General features: G+C 45.5%; 1 protein-coding gene across 1 annotated transcript; it reads right to left on the reverse strand.

Moving 5' to 3' along the window:
• Positions 1–4989: 4989 nt before the first annotated feature.
• LOC119659343 (zinc transporter 7) lies at positions 4990–13310 on the reverse strand. The gene is made up of 3 exons (XM_038067387.1): positions 12906–13310; positions 12626–12816; positions 4990–6546 (listed from the first exon to the last, which is right to left on the reverse strand). The coding sequence occupies exons 2-3, from the start codon at positions 12804–12806 to the stop codon at positions 5636–5638; spliced, it is 1092 nt and encodes a 363-aa protein (XP_037923315.1). The 5' UTR covers positions 12807–12816; positions 12906–13310; the 3' UTR covers positions 4990–5635.
• Between the last annotated feature and the right edge of the window lie 9684 nt (positions 13311–22994).

Genomic DNA, 22994 nt, shown 5'->3' on the forward strand with positions numbered 1-22994 from the left:
CTTTTTCTTGTGCGCTTCCCGATAATAATGTGTCATCTAGAAGTACCTCCTTGAACATTTCTTCATCGAATTTGTTAGTTACCCAGTTCGTCGTTATTCTTTTTGGTGGCTTCATATAATTCCTACGCGAGGTTTGGCAGACAATAGCCTGATGATCGCTGTGTATGTACTCTTCGCTAACATGCCACTGCAAGTCTTTGATAAGGGTGTCACTGACGAAAGTGAGGTCTACTACCGACATTTAGACGCGAGAATGTCTCTAGCAGTATTTGCCCCCCTGCATTTGTTTTTCTGCTTCCCCATTCTTCTGCCCATGAGTTGAAATCACCGGCAATTATTTTGGGATTATAGCGCCTGGCATCAAAGGATAGTTTCTCAAGCAACAAGGTGAATTCCTCCAGCGTGAGGCTCGGGGCTGCGTAACAACTATAGATGTATATACCTCCTATTTTGGCACGTGTAAATCCGTTCTCTGGATGTTTTTTTACATCTTCAATAGCACGACTTCCGCAGCTCCATATCGCGGCTTTGCTGTTTTTGTCAGCTACCCATACTCCGCTATGAAGATTTTCATATTGTTCGCATACAATAGCTACGTCGACATTATTTTCAAACCCACTCTGGGAGAGCAGGTCTTGGGCCGCTCGACAGTGGTTCAGATTTAGTTGCATAAACTTCATTTGGACTTATTTATGAACGCCTTTCTGAATACTGGGCATTTACTGCTTCCGAAGCGCGAACTTCCTGTATTCCGACTTGTTTTCTTTAAGATGATCGTAGCGCCCTCTAGCATGGCAGCAGAAAAACACCTTTTTTTGGAGATGGGTGTATAAATTGCTCTGTATTTCAATAATAAGCCCTGCTATCGGGCCAAAAAAATTAATACGCCTGCTCAAGGTATTAAGAAATCCATGGTGAAAAATTCGTATTTGTATCTTTATCCAGTTCTTCACAAAAAATTTCTAAAAAAAGCGAAAAAATCGGCCTTTACACGGGATGACCCCCTTAAGTGGGCTCCACTGTAAAATGCTGATCTCCCTATAATCTCCTATAGTAATGAATGCTTATTGGTTTCTTTTTAAAATATTTAGAACAGACAGTGCTCAATTCCGCCATGCTATAGTATGCTGGTCCCAAGCCCAGGTAAAGGAGGAGGGTTTGAGGCAACGTACTCTGTACTATCTTCAGTAAAACAAAAATAAAATGCTGAGATCAGGGAAAGAGATAAATAGAGTATAGTTGAAGTTATTCTACTATGCTAAATCCTACCTGGTCTCTCTTGGTGACAGGCCCCGCGACAGGTCGACCAAGAAAATGCTTACAATGTCGTTACAAACATGATGATCGGATTAAGTCACAGGCCTCGGAGAAATGCTAGGGCGTCCACCTCAGTCGACGCGGCAGGACGGGCCCCGGTCCTGTCGAGAAATGGGCAAGGGTTCTTGACGCATGGACGGCGTCAGGACGTAAGCAAGTTAGTCCGCACACAACGAACAAAACAAATACGTGTCTGCACGCTAAATGTTGGTACCCTAACTGGAAAGACCGAGCAACTCGCAAGAGCCCTTCGGAGAAGGTGCATTGACATCTGCGCTCTGCAAGAAACCCGATGGTCTGGTTCCAAAAGCTGCGACATTGAACGCGAACGCGGTAAAAATGGCTACAAACTTCTCTATTTTGGTAACCCACACACTCAATATGGTGTTGGCATTGCCATCTCAGAGGGTTTCCGTGATGCCATTAAAAAAGTCGAACGATTTGATGATCGGCTGATGAAGCTCACCATTATATCAGCTGATCGCACTATTCACTTCTTCACCGCGTATGCACCACAGACAGGTCGACCTGATGCCGAGAAAGATGCCTTCTGGCAACTTCTCGATGAAAAGACTTGTCACGTGCCTGCTGACGATTACATAATCATTGCCGGCGACCTTAATGGTCATGTGGGTGAAAAGGCAGACGGTAACAGGTGCCATGGGGGAAAGGGGTTCGGAGCGCGCAATGAAGGTGGCGAGCGTATAATCGATTTTGCGGACACCCATGACCTTGTACTTATGAATACATGGTTCATCAAACGATTGTCTCACCTTCCCACATTTTATAGTGGGAACAATAAAACGCAAATCGACTATATTCTCATAAGACGCCAACATTTTACCACTGTCACTGATTGCAAAGTCGTTCCCTATGAGACCATCGCACCTCAACATCGGCCGTTGATTGCCGTCCTGCGAATTAAGCCACCGATAAAACAGCGTGAGGAACGCACTGGCCCGCCACGCATTAAATAGTGGCGGTTTGGTGAGGAGAAAGAAGAAACGGTCTCACTCATACGATTGCCAACCATTACGAATGTGGAAGAATCATGGAACCAAATGAAAGACACGATCCACAAAGCGGCCTCTGCAACCCTCGGGGTCACCAAGGCGGGTAAGCGGTACATCAACCGAGATACTTGGCTTTGGAATGATGATGTTGAAATGAAGGTCCGTGAAAAGAAACGCCTCTACCACAAATTTCTCGACGATAAAACGCCTGCTAATTGGCAAATTTATAAGAATATCAACCGGGAAGCAAAGAAAGCGGTCGCTGTCACCCGAGCGAACCATTTCAAAAATCTTTACGATAAACTGGACACTCGGGATGGCGAGAGAGATCTGTATCGACTTGCTAAAAGCCGTGATGAACGCACACAGGATATCGAACTCTTCTGTTGCGTTAATGACAAGAACGGTACTTTGCCTACCAACCGTCGAGCCGCAACGGATAGATGGCGAGAATACTTCGAGCAGATTTCAACTGAAGAATTTGCTCATCCTCCACTTCCACAATCATTGCCGACATTTGGACCAGTTCCACCAGTCAGCGCAACTGAAGTCGAGGAGGCAATAAAGCAAATGAAATCGGGGAAAGCAACAGGACCTGACGACATCGCATCTGAGCTCTGGAAAGCGAAGAGCTGGGACCCAACATTGTGGCTCAGTGAATTCTTTAACCGGGTTATTCAGGAAGGAAGAACACCATCTGACTGGCAAGAAAGTACCACTGTTCCAATATGTAAAAAGAAAGGTAGCCCAGCAGAATGTTCAAATTACCGTCCGATCCGGTTACTTTCCCATACCATGAAGATTTTTGAACGCATTCTTGACAACCGTATTCGCGAAATCGTTGAAATAACCGTGAATCAAGCCGGATTTGTCAAGAACTGCGGAACTACTGACGCAATACACGCTGCGCGGTTACTCATGGAGAAATACCGTGAGAAGCATCGCCCTCTTTACATTGCCTTTCTGGATCTAGAGAAAGCGTTTGACCGTGTACCACACGAACTCATCTGGTATGCTTTACGACAACACTTCGTGCCAGAAGAACTCGTGCGCTGGGTTCAATTGCTCTACCACGATCCGAAAAGTAAAGTTCGAAGTATGGCGGGTGTATCAAAACCGCTTCGTGTCTCTGTTGGAGTTCATCAAGGAAGTGCCCTCTCACCACTCCTCTTTGTCCTTGTTATGGACACCGTCACACGGGATATCCAACGTCCAGCGCCCTACACACTGTTTTATGCAGATGATGTTTTCCTAGCATCTGATAGCAAAAATGATCTCGAGCAACTTGTTCAAAAATGGAATGATCGCCTCATGCAACACGGTCTCAGATTGAATTTAAACAAAACTGAATTTTTGACGGCCGATCCCCATGAAACAGGCACAATCACTGTCAGCGGCAGTGATCTGCCCAGAACTGAGCGATTTAAATACCTCGGGTCAACGCTATCAGCCAATGGAGAGCTGCGTTATCAAATTGCTTCACGCATTAACGCAACCTGGATGAAGTGGCGTTCCACAACTGGTGTCCTTTGTGATCGACGTATCAACGAACGTCTCAAATCTAAAATTTACCGCAATATCGTCCGTCCAGTCGCTCTCTATGGTTCTGAGTGTTGGCCGACCATGAAAGACAATGAACGGCGTCTTGCGGTAATGGAGGCGAAGATGCTACGTCGGACTAGTGACGTCACACGTTTAGATCACATCCGAAATGAGGATATCCGCGATCGTTATGGGGTTGCACCGATCGTGGAAAAGTTGCGAGAGAGGCGTCTTCGATGGTATGGTCACGCAATTCGTGCAAACGAGAAGTCACTTGCAAAGATTGGTCTGAACATCGAAGTCGATGGTAAACGACCAAAAGGCAGACCTAAGCAACGGTGGCTTGATACGCTGGATGGGGATTTGAAAGCCTCGAGATTGCACCCAGATCAGGCATTCGATAGAGCCAAATGGCGAAACCGATCACGACGAGCCGACCCCGCTTGTGAACGGGGCAAAGGCTGAAGAAAAAGAAGAACAGACAGTGCTCAAAATGTAGTCCATAATGTTGTAAAATCCTTGATGCAGCTGCTCCATGACTAAACAAAGGGACAAAAACGCATCGGGTATTCACTCCACATCAATTCTTGAAGGAGAAAAACTCTGTGAGGGAATGATCCATTGTTTTAGTAAAAAATCCTCCACGCATGGAGCAGCAAATATTCTTTTGTTGTACCAAACTTCGCCAAAGCCAATTCTACAGGTAAAAGGCACTGAAACAAAATTTTCTCAACGAAGTAAAGACATTTTTTATGAAATTTTATTTACAATACTCTTTATGCTAAGTCAATTTCATTAATAAAATATCTAGAAGTATATTGTATATCTAGTTGACGTGTAGCTTAATTCTTTCGAAATTCACCTTGGTATGCTCGGAGGGCGGATGGAATAACCGGGTACGAGCAGCCCTTCCGTCAAGTAGCTTTCATTATCTTTATCCTCTCTAAATACTTGCAAATTTTTCATTATCATACTTTTGAATTTATTCTCTCATAGACGACTTGTATTCTTCAAGAAGAATTAATTTTAGACACAATAACTTTGCCGTTATTAATGTTCTGTTCTGGAACAAAACACAGGAAGAGACTTTTTGTTGTAATAAATATCACTAAGCAACTATTTGGAATGAAATTTAATTATTCTTTTCTTCTTCGTTCGTTTGCATTTTATACAAAGTAACTTAGTTCAGGATTTTGCGTTTGCAATAGCACACACATTACAAAAATATACAAAACAACTTTATCCTTTGTCGTGCTCACTGAGCGCGAAGAAAACAAATATGATTTGATAATGAATCGTTGGATATATTGGCATTGGCATACTTAAATGCGTTGATGAGAATATGGGTACAATTACTAATCTCTGAAAGGGTTTTATTCAATGTCAAAACCTAAAGGTATTCTCGGAGCAACCAAACTTTCATAAGACTGTGATGTGTGGCACATTATAGACGAGCTTTATGTTTCAACTGCAATGAAGAATCGAAAAAACCCTCAATGAAGAAGAAAAATCCAATTAATATTGAACAATTCCTTCCGATCATATACACGAAGCGCGTCGGAGGAATCATATCCATTATCTACCAGCCTACCAAATACGCTCACAACGCTCTGCAAGCAGATATTCGAACTCCGATATAATCCAACGATCCATTGCCACTTCACGAAGCCACTAAAAAATCAATAAATTACAATCTAAGTTCTCTTTTAATGTATACGCAATTTTCTTACTTTTTTAAAAATATAACAAAATATTAGTTACTATCACACATAATCTAATTGTATATAAATTTGCTTAACACCCACTGACTCAAATATCATTCGAGCGTGCGTCAGAACGTATTTCGGATCGACATTTTTCGAAACTTCTAACTTTATAGCACCAACATACACGTCCGAGCATAAGGTCCAAAAGTGTGGCTCTTGAACAGCATACACCCCGGCCAGGCCGGTTACTTTCATATAACATTGGGGCAAAGCCCGATCCAAATCGACTGGTTGCCGTTGCATTAAAATCATGACTGACTCCTTAATTAAACTCAGTACGCTAAGTGCAATCAGGATAGCAATGAATATGGAACAGATCGGATCGGCTATGAACCAGCCGAACATTTGCATTAGAACGGCTGAAATTATCACGCCCACTGATCCTAGAGTGTCAGCCAAAATATGCAGGAAAACGCCTCGCATAATTTGTGAATTGCTACCGCCTGCAGCCACATCGTTATGGCTATGTCCATGATCAACATGATTCGAATGTGAGTGATGGAGATCAATATGACTACTGTGATTGTCATGCGAATGTCCATGGCTGTTTCCTCCCCCGTGACTATGACCGTGCCCATGTCCGCCGCCGCCTCCGTGACTGTGGCCATGTCCATGCTGGAATGCATATATTCCAACCAAATTCACTAATAATCCTAAAACGGATACGACAAATAAACGTTCATGCTTGACTTCCGGGGGCTCGATTAGTCGCTCCACTCCTTCAGACAAAATGAAGAAGGCGATAAATAGCAGAAACAAACTATTAACGAAACCCGCTAATACTTCAGCTCGCACGTAGCCATACGAATACTTCTCATTTGATTTCCATTTGGTAATTACAGAAGCTGCCAGACCTGCCATGAGACCTGTACAATCGAAGAACATGTGAAATGAATCCGATATGAGACCTGAAAGTATTAAATGGAGAATTTAGTGAATAATATTAAACATGGATCAAGTATAAATATGAAATTTATTGCAAATATTTTTCACCCCTTAGAGCTTCATGGTGAGAGGCATCGTTTGGCCGTGATTTCGTTTAGACACCCCACTCTGATTTTTTTTCAGATTTTTCAGTTGGATAGGTTCTGAGAACGAGACCTGTTACATTTTTTGAGGGTCATATTTTGAACCCTCACTCCCCTACATTTCACCCGATATCAAATATGGGGCCAGTTCCGAAAAGTACTAATTGAGCCCTTTCATTTAACACCCTACATGGCCACGTTCTGTGAAAAAATAATTGCACCCTCCATTCACATGTATGGGGAGCCCCCCGTCAAACTTAATACAAAATGGCGCCACTTGCTGTAGGGAACAGACCACATTTTTTCACCAAGTGTATGAAGAGGAAATCGATGTTGATATTGTTTGCGAACAATACAAAAGCCTCCATCTCAGTGTTTGGATAACAGACATAAGTGGAAAGGCTGTGGTGTAGGCTTACGGCAATCGAGCCTTACAGCAAACAACGAAGAACCGCAAACACGATTTTTTAAAGATTAAGATCGATGAACTCTACATTTACAGCTGTTATGCGACCCAAATATGACAATACCCAAAGATCGCAACCTCAAAATTATTGCTGGTGACTTCAACGCTTCGGCAATGGAGTGGGGAAGCCAGAAAACAAATGAAGAGGGAAGAATCCTACTCGAGGTTTTCTCCTGCCTAAACGCCACCTTGGCTAATATCGGAAGCGTAAACACTTTTAGGCGTGGAGAGCTAGGCTCCGTTGTCCCTCACCGGTCGTCAGCGACATTTAACGGGTCGCTTACGTGACGTCCCCGAGGTGCCCCAATAAATAGTTCTGACCCCCTAGCTGGCAGTATACCTACGTCCTAGGTAGAAGCCTCGAGAAAGTTTCTCGGTGAAGAGCGAATCGCGAATGACCGGTACACGTCGGGACACACTCCAGAGCCGTCGAAAACTCTCCAATGTGGTAGTTGTGACGTGTATCAGGAGCCAGCCTCTTCGGGGCCCTCGTCGGGTAGTGTGCATTGAACCGGTGTTAGCAGACTGCGTTGCTCCGTGAATTTAGGGATCAGCTAAGCGTAGGTCAGGATTCAGGGAACTGGGATAAGGGCTGTGTCCCCGAAGGTACACCCATTCCTGACTATTGCAGCCCGCTCCCTTACACACGATATAAATTAATAAAAAGCATCGACGAAACAACAGGGAAGGAGGAAGAGCTAAGTACGTTTGGGCGAAGCACAAAAATGTGTCGTTCACCGCAGCGATCAGCGAAAAAGGCAGCGAATGTTGACATACCCGATATGACACCGGGGCGCCCAAATAAAGAGCAAGCCTTATCAACTGGTGTGACTGACCGTACGGAGATGGCACCTCCAACACCTTGTAGTGCCCCTGTTCCAAAAGAAAGCTCAGTCAGAATCGCTAGTCCTGAACAGATGGATTCGGACACAAACCGAGTGCAGTGCAAGTGCAGTCGACCGTTCTAGCAAGAGCCGAAGAGGAGGGGTTCATCAAGAAATGCGCAGCAGTGGTGAAGCGTATGCGATCGGCAACGTTTCTCCAGAAGAACGTCAGCAAAGGCATCAAAAACGGGCTGATGGAACTGGCGGAACTATTGGACCGCATCTCCTTCTATAGACGAACGTGGAGAGCAGCAGAAGACAATTGGAGAGCAGAAACAGCCACACTCCTCACTGAGAACACTGCTTACGTTAAACGGACCGCAGATAGCCCACTGCAAAGCGAATTGGGAAAACGCGGAAAGAAGACGAGATGCCTGAAGGAGAATTTATCGAGGTAGTTTCCAGGACCCAAAAAAAGAAGGCGAAGAAGGAAAAAAGGAAACAACTGACTACGCCGCCAGAGACACGTCTCTCCAAATACAAGGAGGCTGCCAACCAAAGGCCAGGAGCAGAAAAGACGAGGAAACGAAGGACTGGACCGTCGGCTCTGGTCATTAAGCCGACGGAAGGCAGGACATTTGCGGAAGTTCTTAGTAAAGTCCGCTACAGGATGAAACCCGAAGACAACGAAGCAGAGGTGACTTCCATACGGAAAACGAGGAGTTTGAAACTAGGCCCAAAGACGACTAACGAGAGTACGTGGTGCTCTGGAGGACATCGTTTCGAGCACAGAGGGACGAATCCTGGTTGACAGTGACTTTAACGCCAGGGCCCTTGAATGGAACATGCCTCAGTCAGACTCCAGAGGGAAACCGATTCTGGAAATGGCGGCGAGAACCGGCCACGTAGTTTTAAATACCGGAACCACGCCAACGTTCCGGCGCCCAGGCTGTGAAGGAAGCATTCCGAAGCATCACGTTTGCGTCGGAATCTCTGGCATCATCAGTGGACCGGTGGCGAGTCCAAGAAGACTTCTCGGCAAATGATCACATGTACATCGCGAAATGGTTGACGCTATTTCCGACGAGCACCAACGCGACTCTCCTCCTGCATGTGGAATGTCGCGAGGGTGAACATCGGGAAGTTCGTCGAAGCTCTTGGAACAGGCAGGGCGACACTGAAGGGCGCTGATCCTGATAACGACGGCGTGTGACGCTTCCATGCCGGAGGGGCCCCAGCCGCGACAAGCCTTCTATGTGCTGGTGGACGGCAGAAATTGCCGACCTAGGGAGGAAGTGTCATAAGCTCCGCCATTTGGCACAACATTTGCACGCCACCGAGGAAGCATGCGCCATAAAGGCACAAATAGATCAGCAAAAAGGAGACTACGCAGCGCTATAAATAAAAGTAAAGCTCGCGGCTGGCAGAACCTTGGCAACGAGATGAATGAGGACCCGTGGGGACTTGCCTATAATCATGTCACCCGGAAAATTGAGACTCTACGGAGGCCCTGCATACTAAGTACCGACCAGATGGACCGCATTGTACGGGCATTGTTCCCAAGACACCCTGTACGGGTTGATGTCAACCAGGAGTAGACTCGCTGAAGCGATTCGCGCTGTCGGGGACTTATCCCCAAGGCAGTTCGGGTCCAGAACAGGAAAATCCACAGTAGATGCTATTATGGAGGTCGTAGATACGGTTCACTGAATCGAAGCACGCAGCCACCGATCTCGACAGATAGTGCTCCTCATAACGCTTGATGTCAGAAATGCCTTCAATTCCGTAAGATGAATATGCTAGGCACATAAGAAAACTCATATCATGTCGCAAGTTACCTCTTGCGGATATTGAGGGATTATCCGAAAGATCGTTCCTTACTCTATGAGATGCCAGAGGGCCAGAGGATGATGGAAATCACGTCAGGAGTAGTGCAGGAATTTATCCTAGGGCCGGACGTCTGGAACGCTTCCTATGATAGACTGCTGAGAATCGTTATGCCCGAAGAGTCGTGCCTGGCCCATTATCCAAACAACGTTGCGGCACTTGTTGCCAGACGCACTGTTGAATAGGCGCAAAGCGGACTTGACATATTGATGCGACGGGAAAGCGGATGGATGACAGCTCATGGTTTCAGCCTTGCGCTGGCAAAACCGAAGTAGTCGTTTTGACCAGAACGAGAATCCCGACCCTGCGTCCCATATCGATCGGTAAGTTCACCATAAAGTCAAAACCAGCGGCTCGATTCGAAGATGAGCTTCTTCGAGCAAATCAAAGCAGCAGTGGACAGGGCTGGAGGTGCGTGAGTCGACTAATGGCGAATGTTGCGGGCGCTATATCTACTAGGAGACGTTTTATGGGAGCAACGCAGCCGGCCTTTATACTTCATCCTACATATATATGTGGCACCTCACAATGGCACAGATTTCGGCTCCGCGCTAAGTTTTTGAAAGCTAACGCCCCTTTATTAACGTCGAGACGCTTCTTTGCACTACTGGCTCCCCCTTCGTCTATATATGCAGCTAGATAATAAATACTCTTATTTTATTCGCTATAAGAAAATAACCTATTTTGAAGTCGCTTAATAAAGAAGATTCCTTACTGCCAATCCGGGTCCATGCTACTTGGGTAGACATACCCTTTCAAGCCTTTAGTTAGGCCCATGGCTTTCGCTAATCTGGTAACTTCCTAGATCCGAGGAGGCCGGGTAGCTTCATATGAAGTTCTTAGGCAAAGACTGCCTCAGCTCTGCCGTGGAAGCAGGGTGACCAAAGCGGTTCACAGATGTTAAATGCTCCTTTATATAATTCGCATAACACGACTTCTTCTGTTTCTTCAGCCTTTGTCCCGTTCACAAACGAGGTCGGCTCGTCGTGATCGGTTTCGCCATTTGGTTGTGTCAAATGCCTGATATGGAATCTGCAATTTCGAGGCTTTTAAATCCCCATCAAGCGTATCAAGCCACCGTTGTTTCGTCGTTTACCATCGTCTTCGATGTTCAGATCAGTCTTGGCAAGTGCGCGTATTGCGTGACCATACCATCGAAGACGCCTCTCTCGCAATTTTTCCACGATTGGTGAACCCCGTAACGATCGCGGATATCCTCATTTCGGATGTGATCAAAACATGTCACGCCACTAGTCCAACGTAACATCTTCGCCTCCACTACCGCAAGATGCCGTTCATTGTCTTTTATAGTCGGTCAACACTCAGAACCATAGAGGGCGACAGGACGGACGACATTGCGGTAAATTTTCGACTTGAGACGTTCTTTGATGCGTCGATCACAAAGAACACCAGTTGTGGAACGCGACTTCATCCAGGTTGCGTTAATGCGTGAAGCAATTTCATGTTGTTTTCCATTGGCTGATAGCATTGACCCGAGATATTTTAATCGCTCAGTTCTGGACAGATCACGGCCGCTGACAGTGATTGTGCTTGTTTCATGGAGATCGGTCGTCAAAAATTCAGTTTTGTTTAGATTCAATCTGAGACTGTGTTGCATGACGCGATCATTCCATTTTTGGACAAGTTGCTCGAGACCATTTTTGCTATTAGATGCTAGGAAGACATCATCTGCATAAAGCGGTGTATAAGGCGCTGGGCGTTGGATATCACATGTGAAGGTGTCCATAATAATACGACTGTGCTCGACTCTGTTCCAAGCGGAAATCAAGGGAAAGTACATCAACATCTCAACAGAGAAATTGAAAGCTACATTCGTCGCCTCAGAAAACGATGAACCGCCTCAACACGTATCATTGTTGCCTCCTCCGCCAACTGCTAAGCAATCGTCTCCAGTATCCACGAGCACTACCGCTACACACCTCGCGAATAAACCAACACCCGGCGCACCGAAATCCCAGAAGAATCAACGCCATGTCACCTTCCAGCCGGTACTTAAAGTCATCTTGATTCCCGGCAACCCACGTCCACCGAGGGCCCCAAGAACATGTCCTCCTGCACAACGACAGCCCAAAGCTTGGCCAGATCTGAAAATTTTTTGTTTACGGATTGAGTGGTCCTAAGTCCGCATCCACTTGATGTGGGGCCGGACCAAATGGGAAGCTGGAAAACGTAAAGCCGTCTTTGTGTACTGTTTTTTTGAAGTTTGGGTGCCAAGCCCTAAACGAGGAGTCCGTGGACCAAAAACAGAGAGAGTAAGTTGCCCCCCATTTGGTCCGGTCCGATATCAAGTGGATGCGGACTTAGGACCCCTCAATCCTTAAACCAAATACCTAAGAAATGTTATGCCAGCCCCCCTCATTCTCGGCTGCGGGTTCTTTAAAAAATGTTCATCCAAAGGCCAGGAGTTCAAATTTCTCCATTCCGTTGCGAGAATCCTTGCAATTTCAGCCTTCAGAGTAGAATCTGTCCCCAATTCACGCAAATCCGGTAAATATCAAGATCAATCCCACAAGCGACAAAATTTAAGGACGCGCCTATTTCCAAATTGTCTGCCTCATTTGTCCATTTCAAGGGAAGCGAAGTTACCGCTATTATGTGGCGGTGGTATGGCCTTGCGTTCCCCGGAAAAGACATGTTGCAAGCTGTTGCGCTCATCTCACCGCCGTGGATTCACCACTTTCACTGCGAATGCAAATCAGCCGCAGCCCCGTCGCCAGCCACAGAATAAAAGAAATTCCCACTTGACCCTAATAAGACTCACCTAAACTATTTGTCCATACTCCGTACAGCAGCTCGACGAACGCAAAACTTAAATTCAAAATCAGAAACAGGAACAAATTCCGGGAATTCCGATCGGCAAAGACGAGCCGCTTCCAGCCGTTCAGCTTCTCCTTGATCCGGGACGAGAGGTTCCGTTTGTCGCGATGGCTCAGCGGTATCATGTTCGCTCACCTGCAATCACAAACCAGAGAAACACATCACTTGCACGCTGCCACGATTATCGGCAGAGGACTAGGATTATCCCAGGAAAGAATGCATACGTGGGATGTATTGACTTGGGCGACAAGCTCTTGAGCATAACCTCACTGACAGGCGGGCGACAACAACACACAACGAAGCAGTCGGCGGGACAGACGGGAATTTCGGCGACAAAAAGAATTACAAATAACGAATTGATTTTGTCAACGATATCTTTCGGGTCGGACGAATTTTATGACATGTTTTCGTCGGAAAATTCTAAGTGGAATTTGTCGGATTGCGACTGGAAAAACCGTGATAAGGAGGACCCAGAAAATCCCCTGTCTTGTCTGACGTCTGCCGCTGACGTGTAGTTGACAGCTCAGTATGCTCGATGATGTTCGAATTTCGAAATAAACATTTTCTTTTTTGTGTGGACCAATGATGTGATCCTATCCGGATTTTGGGCGACTTAATTTGAATATCTTAACATTAAAGATACTCTAAAATAGATTGAAATTATATCTAATGTAAACTTGAAGAAGTAAAAGTGATTTAGAGCACATTTGATGGAAACATGAAATTTTTCCATTATGGATTTCAGGATTTCAATAAAGGTTTAATTCGCTACGAAATCTCTAATTGATTAAAATTTTCTAATAATTTCCGAACCAAATAACAAGTTTTTAGTAACGTGGGTAGGGTGGTAAAGTAGGTATTACATTCACATATATATATCACGCCATATTTCACGATTCATTGAAATGCGCTTCAGCTCCCCCAGGACTTCCCGGAACACTTGCACTCTACCTCTACATTTCTGCACCAAGTAGCCTATTCGTCATTCATCTTGGAATAGTGAATTCCATGGCGAAGCCAGCAAAAAATTGTCGCTCTTAATACGTAACTTTTCCACTACCATTTTCGGATCAACTCATTCATTGATAGCTGGCTTGTTCTCAGTGGGAATTCTTTTATCGTCTTCAGTATAGAATACCCCAATGGCGGGTTAGCTCGTACGATATTGGTTGGTTGAAACCCAACTGACCTTATGGCAAGCTCTGCACTCGAAGGTGCCCCTAATGACGAGGAGGTGGAAGTTACAGAAATCAGCAAAACCGATATCATTATCGTTAAGGTCGCCAAGACCCTGTTTCTCCACCACATTTCAGAACAGGGTCAGAGCCCACTTTTTTTCAAATCATCTGCTTCGATCACAATATTTTAGAGGCCTTCCTAAACTATGTGTAATTGCCATAGAAAGCATCCTTGCCGTCTTCGAGCCTCTGTAATCCCCGCCCAGAATGTCTCCTTTGCAATCATTGTCATCCACCGATCACCTCCTCCAATTTCAAATCCGAACAATGATGCGTCGTCTGCAATAACAGGATCCTCCCAGTGTTTTCAAAGTTTTCACAGTTTTTGTCCTTCTGTTCTCCTTTCGAATATCTTTTTAGGTATCGAAATGTGTACTTTTTAAGCGGAACCTGCTCATTGCAGATTCCGAAGTTTAATTATTTTGGACAAAACTAGGACCCTCCATTCGAAGGTATTGACCAGTTTTCCAGATGTTTGTGTTAGGGTTCATGTTTGATATGTTTGCTCTCCTGTATACCGAGCTGGCTTTTAAAATCGGTATGATTGGATTGAAGGAGGAGAGTTACTGTCCGAGAGGAGAGTCAGCCCTGACACGTAGTACCTGTGCTCGCGTAATAGTGCATTGCGTTTAGCAAGATTTTTTATCAGCGGGTTAGGGTGGGACAGCCACTTTTTCAGTCTGACGCGCGACAGCTTGATCATGTACGGAATTATGGGGCGAACCCCGGAAAGGTCGTACAGAAGAGAGTTTTGGTGGAATTTTAGGTTTGGCCTTCTGTATTTGGCCGTGCATTTCCTGAGTATCGTCCTTTCAAAGCGTTGGAGGGCTTCTGCTACGTTCGGAGACATGGTAGCCCATGTTGGGAAACCGTAGGTCAGGGTTGGACGAATGAGAGTCTTGTATAAAAGGGTTTTGGTCGCAGGGTACAGGGCCCGGGATGAGAAGAGGTTTTTTAGGGCAGCTGAGGCCTTAGAGTCCTTGGCGATAGCAGATCTGACGTGGGGGTTGGATTTGAGTTTGTTGTTGAGGGAGATTCCCAGGTATTTGATATTTGATTTCGGCTTGAGAGTGTGGTTAGCAATGCGTAACTGCAGGTTTTTGCTTTCTGAAACTGTGCGCCAGTGGCACTTCCCACTGGGGTTTCTGAAGCAAATAACCTCAGACTTAAGGGAATTAACGGTGAGGGCCCACCGGTTGAAATAAGCGATGACCCTATTGGTTAGGATATTGAGAGAGAGGGAGGCTATTGAGGGCCTGAGACCACTCGCATATAGGATGGTGTCATCGGCGAAGAGGATCCCTCCTGACGCGGGAGGATCATTGTCGTTGGGGGAAGAGGGCGGGAGAAGGGCTGCCTGAGTTGCCGTTGTCGTGAGGGATAAGTTTACGGGAGGAAGGGGAATATCGTGGAGGAAGATGTTAAAAAGTTTGGGGCCTAGAATAGATCCCTGAAAAACTCCTGAATTTACCGGGAAGTCGCTGGAGCGAAGTCCATCGAAACGCACGTGGCAAGTTCTGTTGGAGATGAAATCTGCGAGGATTCTGAATAAGGGGAGGGGGCCATTGGACTGGATTAGTTTGTAGAGCAATCCCTCTTTCCAAACAGAATCAAACGCCTTTTCGAGGTCTAAGGCGCAGGCTACGGTGCAATGCCTGTTTTCCAGTTGACTGAGGATATGGTCTAGCAGGTACATGATTGCCTGCCGGTGGATCTGTGGTTTTCGAAGTCGAATTGGTTAAGTGGAATGATGGCGGAGTAGTGTCTATTGATGTGACTTAGTAGGATACGTTCGAAGATTTTTCCGATATTGGAAAGAAGAGAGATGGGCGTCATATTTTTGAGATCACCCGAGCACCCCTTTTTAGGGATAGGTATGAGGAGGGCGGATTTCCAAGCTACCGGGAAGTGGCTGTTGTTCAGGCAGTTGTTGAAGAGGATGGCGAGCCGGTCACTGATGATAGGCGCACACTTCGGCAGAACAAAGTTCGAGATGCCATCGGGGCCGGAAGATTTTTTATTGTTGCACCGGGAGATTGCAAGTTCGACTTCTTCTAGGGAGGTAAAGAAGGGGGCGAACGGGCCTGTTCTGACTACATCAGCCGGGCATCTGGGAGAAAAGGGGCAAAGGTAAGAACCTTCCAAGCTCAGCCTTTTATCGCTGACAGCATTGGCGACCACCGAGTTCCAGATGGGGTCCGCTGGCCATTTTGCTCTGAATAAGTGGCTGAAATAGTCTACACAGGCGGATATTTTTTCCTCGGGGGAGTGACACTGGAGGTTACCTATTTTTATCGGGGTTTGGTGGAAGTTAGTATATTTTTTCTTTCTTTCGGTCAATCGATTAATTACTGAGAAAACTTTTGGGCCGGGTTTGAGGAGTTTCTTGTAGGCCGCATTCAGTTCGGACCGAATAGCTCCGTTGATTTTGTTGTATAGGTCTTTGATGATCTCGGAGAGGAGACGGTAGTCAGCGTTGCATCTGTTCCGTGACCGGTGAAATAAACTTTCCTGCGCTGCAGTAAACTGTTTCTATCGCGGACTAGGAAGAGGGTTGAAGGGGAAAGGCACCCGTATTTGTAGTACCCAGGTTCTTTAACTGGGGCGTGTTTGTCGATTGTTGATTCGAAGACAGAGTTCACTTTCCGGATGTATGTATCTAACTCAGCATTAGAGTGTATGCGCGATTTGTCCAGGGTAGGGCCCAGCACGCTGTCTAAGTCGCGTTGGAATAAGTCCCAGTTTGTCAGATTGAAAGATCTGGGTTTGTGCGAATGGTAGAGTGAAGGGAGACTTTGCTGTAGATGTAGTGAGAGGCTGAGGGCATGATGGTCCGAGTGCGCTGCTAGAGAGGAGCAGCTAGTGACACATGCTGAGAGATTGGACGAGATTATGAAGCAGTCTAGGAAAGAGGATCCACGAGGAAAGGATGGCACTCCCGCGTTAATGATGTCCGCGCTAAGGAATGGACCTGATTGGAACCAATCAAAGAGCACTTTGCCGTTTTCGTTGTTGACTGAGTCGCCCCAGGATACGTGCCTCGCGTTGAGGTCGCCGCCGAGTATGAAGGCGTCGAAACTGCTCGCGAATTCCCAGAGTTCGTCCAGAATGGGAGTGAGGTGACGACCTGTACCGCCTGGGAAGTAGAGAGAGCCGATTAGGACTCGAAGGGTGCCACCACCCCTGACAGAAAGTTTGACTACTGCTAACAGGCAGTTTGACGCCAGTGCAGCCGATGGGATACTATTTGCCCTTAGTCCCGCTTTGACTAGTATGGCTGTGCCTCTGCCCGCGTCGTTGCGGAAGGTACTATAGCCGGGGGCATGTAATTTTACGTTGGGGGCTTCCCTCAGTCTGGTTTCGTTTAGGAGAGCGAGATTAGGATTGGAATCCTCTAAGAGCTTGTGGAGAGCGAAACGTTTGTCGTTAGAAATGAGCGAATTAGTGTTGAGTGTGAGCATTTTGGTTGTCTAGCAATTTGAAGAGAAATTGTAGGTATGCTTCGGGTTTGTCTTCAGGGGTAGACGGAGATAGTTGTGATAGAATTCTGAAATTGTGCTCCATAGCGAGGAGAAAGACATATTGAATAGAGACCTCGCTTCCATGAAGAAGCCCCTTGGAATGGAAGAATGTGTAGGTGATAAAGGGCTAAGGGTTTCGGGTCTTGCTTGCCCCCTGGTCACTGCGGCAAAAGACGGGGTCAGTGAAGGAGGGGCGGTCCAGTTGGCGTGAGGCAGAGTGTTAGGCTGCGAGACACGAGCAGGGGAGGGTCTGTCAAGGTGGGGGAAGAACGAAGCAGATCGAGAGTGCGGGATGCTTTTTGCTCTTTCTTTGCGCTGGATAGATTCCAGTCTGCGGGGGCCCTTAGAGAAGTTGGCAGGGTGACCCAATTGTCCACAATTTGCACATTTTAGTGGTGCCGTCGACTCCTTTTCGGCGTTGTCTTCTATATTGGAGTGGGGGCAATCCCTGGAGGCGTGTGGGCCCGCGCACTTCACGCATCTGGGGTCGTATCCGCAGTTTGCGGATACGTGGCCAAATTGTTGGCAATTGAAGCATTGGGTGACTTCCCCTTCTCCCCTTCTCCCAGCTAATCCGTTGATGCAGGAGGGTGTTTTTTTTTTGTGACTATATTGGCCTCTGCGTCAGAGTTGAAAGTCACACGGAAGAGGCTCAGATAAGTGTTGTTGGCTCGTGACCACGGGGTGGAAAGCCTGGTTACTCGTACAGGTGTCACTCGTACAGGTGAAATCTTTGATTTCCGAAGCCACGTCTTCGGGGGTGAACTCATGGGGGCAGATTCCTCTGAGGATGAGGGTTGGCTTCCTCTTCTCTTTCAGAGTGAAGGAATGTCCTTCCAATTTGGTGATCTTAATTAAATGTATTAGTTTTCTGTGTATAATAGGACAAGTAAGCCGGACTTTGAGCCTGTCTGCCGGTAGGTTGGTGATTTCAAAAGTAGCATTTTTGTTTATGTTTTTGATTACGAGGCCCAGTGCCCTGACAGTCAAACCGTGCAGGAAAATCGGGGGGAGAAAGCTTATTTTATTCTTAACTAACGGTGGAATGGCCGAGTCAGCGGATTTCGATGTTCCGGGTCGTGCGTGCGTCGCTTCGGGGCGATGCTCGTTGTCCGAGAGTAGAAGGAATTCGGTATGATTGTTTGTTGTGTGCGGACTAACTTGCTTACGTCCTGACGCCGTCCATGCGTCAAGAACCCTTGCCCATTTTTCGAAGGGACCAGGGACCGTCCTGCCGCGTCGACTGAGGTCTATACTCTATTTATCTCTTTCCCTGATCTCAGCATTTTATTTTTGTTTTACTGAGGATAGTACAGAGTACGTTGCCTCAAACCCTCCTCCTTTGCCTGGGCTTGGGACCAGCATACTATGTTAATAGCATGGCGGAGTTGGTAGAAAAGTTCATATTATATATATATATATGGTTGTCATCCACCCATTTCTGGGGCATATCGCATTAATCACGGGCAAGCGTCATCCTCCACGGTTCATTGAAACACATTTCAACTCTCCCAGGACTTGCCGAGGCATTTCACCTCTACAGTTCTGCACCAAGTGTTCCTGGGGTGCCTAATCATCAGTCTTCTTGGGACGGTGAATTCCATACCGTAGACAGCAATTGTCGTTCTTCCTTAATACGTGACCTATCCACTGCCACTTCCGGATCCAACGATAATTGGCTTGTTCGCCGACGGAGTTCTTTGTTCGTTAACAGTGTTGCATACCCCAATGACGTAGATGCTCATGCGGTGTTGGTCAGCTAAAGTCCAACTCTGTTCTCGAACAATGTTCCACTAATGATGAAGCGGTGTAAGTTGCAAAAATCCACAAACCTTACACCATTATCGTTACGGTCGTCAGGCCTCAGCCCATCACATGCCCGAGTAAGCATTTTGGCATTCACATCATCCGACACGATTACAATGTTGCCTTTAGGGAGCCTCTCCTAAACTCTACGTGTAATTGTTCAAAGAAAGCATCCTTCTCGTCGTCTTTAAGGGTCTAGACCCCATTGACTTTCTGCATTCATTCAGATCCTTCCATCATGTTCTACGCCTTCGAAATCCGATTAGTGATGAATACTTTTCGTGAATAGAATCTGCCCAGCGCTTTCGGGGTTTTCTCACCGGTCTTCATCCTTCGGTTTTCCCGGTAAATACTTCAAGTGTCGTCCATTGCAAGTTCCGAAGTTTTATTATTTTGGAGACTTCAGGGTCTTCAAATATTTTATGGAACTCATGGTTGTATTTGATTCACCGCTAGTTGTCCTCACGTTTAGTTCCTATTATTCTTCTTAGGACCCCTGTCGAAGGTTTTGATCAGTTTTTCGGAAGTTTTTGTTGGGGTACCTGTTTGGCTTTCATCACATAACACAGGTCTTATTATCGTTTTATATACTCAGAGATTATTTGTGTCCACAGCTGGCTTTTAGAATAGCAGGGGCGAGTAGAGGATTCTATTTCTGAGCTTGTTCTGTCCATAGCTGCATTCCGTATGACGTTCGCGAGCCTCGCGGAGTACCCGATGGCGAGCACGGATAATGTAGTTCCCTTTGGTTTGTGAGTGCCAAAACAGGATTTTGAGGAGGTAATTATTTATTTATTTAGGCGGTCAAAACATAGTATAGGTCCCAGGGCGTGGATTGGTACCCACGATAGAGCATAAAACGTGGGACTACAGTTATTGCGTACGAAACAAGCTCAATTCGGCGTTTCATTTCATTCACTTCATATCCATCTTCCTTTTGTAGTTAACCTAAACACAAAAAGTTATCTACATTTCCTGAGTTCTCTGAGGGCGATACCATGATTATAGCAGTCATACAATTAGTCGATACCATTTTTATTGTATGATTTGTTTTTAGCCTCAAAATAGGCCTCAATTTCGGCGATTATCTCTTCATCTGAGCTAAATTTCCTACCAGCGGGCATTCTCCCGAGGTCTGAGAACATGAAAAAGTCCCTGGGAGGAGAATACGGTGGACACAGAAGCAATTCGAAGGCCAATTCATGCAATCTTGCCATCGTTTTCATTGATTTGTGAGACATTGCATTGTCTTGATGAAACAGCGCCGTTTTTCCGTGATTTCATTCTTCAAACGCTCCAATGACGCTATGCGATAGTCCCTGTTGATGGTTTTTGCCTTGTCAAGATAGTGGCCCAATATTATACCACGCGCATTCCAAAATACTGATACTTCGCACGCTATAGAGTCAGTTCACCATGTGCAGTCCACTCAGGTGACGATCGTTTTGATTCTGGTATGAAATAATGGAGTCATGTTTCATCCGTTGTCCCATTTTGACGCATAAATTCGAGTTTTTTATGGATGGAAGAACTTCAAACATTGCTCAGAATTGCCAACTCGTTGTTGTTTTTGGTCGATTGGGAGGTAGCGCGGCATCCACTCTGAATATAACTTTCGCATATCGAAAGATTCATGCACGATATGTCCAACACGTTGTTTTGATATCTGTAGAGCCTCAGCTATATCGATCAAGTTCATTGACTTATCTGTCATCCAAAATTATTTTATGGACTTTTCGGATAAAAAAGTTGACTGACGGGTTTGTCCAGGGCAGAGGCAACTCATTAGATGCTGCCTCACCTCTGCCCTGGGAGCAGTGTGACCGAAAGTAGCGACAGGTGGTAATCGCTCCATTTATATATAATCGCAAATACGACCTAAATGCAAATTATATTAAAGTGAAATCCGTCGTAAGTTCAGACCTATTTCGCATTCATGTCGTGTTTGCGATTACCACCTTTCGCTACTTTCGGAGTTGCCTCTGCCCTAGACGAAACCGTCAGTCAACTTTTTTGAAAAACTTGGGAGTTTAACCCAGATAAGAGGAGCCTGTGGACCACAAGAGAGGAAATAATTTGCTTGTGGACCGTCTTCAAGCGGGTGCGGACTCAGGACTCATTTGAAAAGAAGCGCCAACTTTGACCTATTATAAATTTGTGAATAATAGTGCGATTTCCGCCAAGCTTGGTAGGATCATAGCTTACATTGATGCAAAAATTTTGTAGTGCTAGAATGAAATGAATGGGGGTTTTGCAGCCAATTACTTAAAATTAAAGTAATATACTATTATTAACTTTACTTGAACAGATATCGGTTTAGAGGCTATTTTGGAGCCTAGGCACCATAAATTGGCAACCTTTTGGTTTTTTTAGATTTCTCGGTTGAGTAGTTTCTGAGAATGGGTCCGTTAAAGATATAATTGTTTTACACAAAAACTTAAAAAGAGATTTGTTTGATGTTTTAGCCCATTATTGCCTTTTTGAGACGTCCACTGCACGATGCACGTCCTAGATGTTCATTTCTCCTCGTTTAAACTTAGCGAAACATTTCTGAACGGTTGATTTTCTTGGTGCAAAGTACGAATAATGTTTATGAAGCCAAGCCTTCGCTTCAGTAGTGTTTTTCCCCCCAAAAGAAAATGCTTTATTAACACACGAAATTCCTTTTTATCCATTTTCTAAGAACGAAGGAAAGTTGTTTCACTCAAAATGCTCTTTCCCACAAACTAATAGTCCGACAGCTATCAAATTTATATACGTACCTTTTTAGGTTAGTGTTAACTATTAATCATATGGATTTGATACTAATAGCGCTCTCTGTGTATTAGTCTACGAACTTCTCAGTCCACCTGGTAACTTTCGTTTCGTTTTAATTCGTAGATCAAGTTTATTTTCTATTTTGTCAAAAATCTCCTTTACGGAAAAATTATGTCTACAGGCAACTTTCGCAGAACCTGTTCCGGTAACCGATTGTACAATCTGCTCCGAATTCAGCTGCACGCGAACTTAGGACTCCCTCAATCTTCAAACAAAAATAAGTTCAGCTAATATTGTTAAAAATCTCTCCCTTGTTACCGGGAGGAATGTGCGCACTTTTCAGAGACTCCGGCAAGCTTTGGTCTGAAGTGTGGGCGGATTTATGTTCGATGTAATTCACACCTATGTTGTGTTTTGCGAATTATAAAAAGAAGCGTATAACACCTGCGAACCGCTTCGGCCACGCTGCCCTTAAGACGGAGGTGAGACAGCGTCTGATGAGTCGCCACTGCCCTGGTACGAAACTGTAAAACGTCTTCGTCCACTTTTAATAATCATAATCTGTTTTCGAAAGCCAAAAGCCTTCGGCGTTAGGTCAGTCCGTATTCGAGGGCTATTAACGTTTCGGTAGCAGTAGATTTGTTATTTGCAGGTTGCTAGCCCCCGAATTTCTTCCTTAGCAGCCTTTTATGACAAGCAGGGAATTCTTTGATTATATTCTTGAAACCCCCATTCTCAGGGTTCAATACCAGATGCTGCCAATTATCTACGATTTGCAATGATGAAATATTTTCGTGGACGGCGAAATTGTCATCAAGTGATCCCTTCCTTGAAACGTATTTTAAATAATGCTAAATTTGCAGTCCACCACAATTTAACAATTATTTGCATTATATGAAGTTCCTACACTGTAAAAATCCTTATAGTTTTCCTCGTGCTGTCAACGGGACGTCATCTTCTATTTTGCAGCTGGTAACTTTGGGTTTTTACT

This window comes from Hermetia illucens, chromosome 6 (genome assembly GCF_905115235.1).
Source record: "Hermetia illucens chromosome 6, iHerIll2.2.curated.20191125, whole genome shotgun sequence".
Lineage (NCBI taxonomy): Eukaryota > Metazoa > Arthropoda > Insecta > Diptera > Stratiomyidae > Hermetia > Hermetia illucens.

What these genes read in the sequence shown, in the direction of transcription:
- LOC119659343 (XM_038067387.1), bottom strand. Translation starts at nt 12,806, where the DNA reads ATGATACCGCTGAGCCATCGCGACAAACGGAACCTCTCGTCCCGGATC. An exon ending in AGTATGGACAAATAGTTTAG is followed by an intron (nt 6,547 to 12,625) that starts GTGAGTCTTATT and finishes TAATACTTTCAG; the next exon opens with GTCTCATATCGGATTCATTT.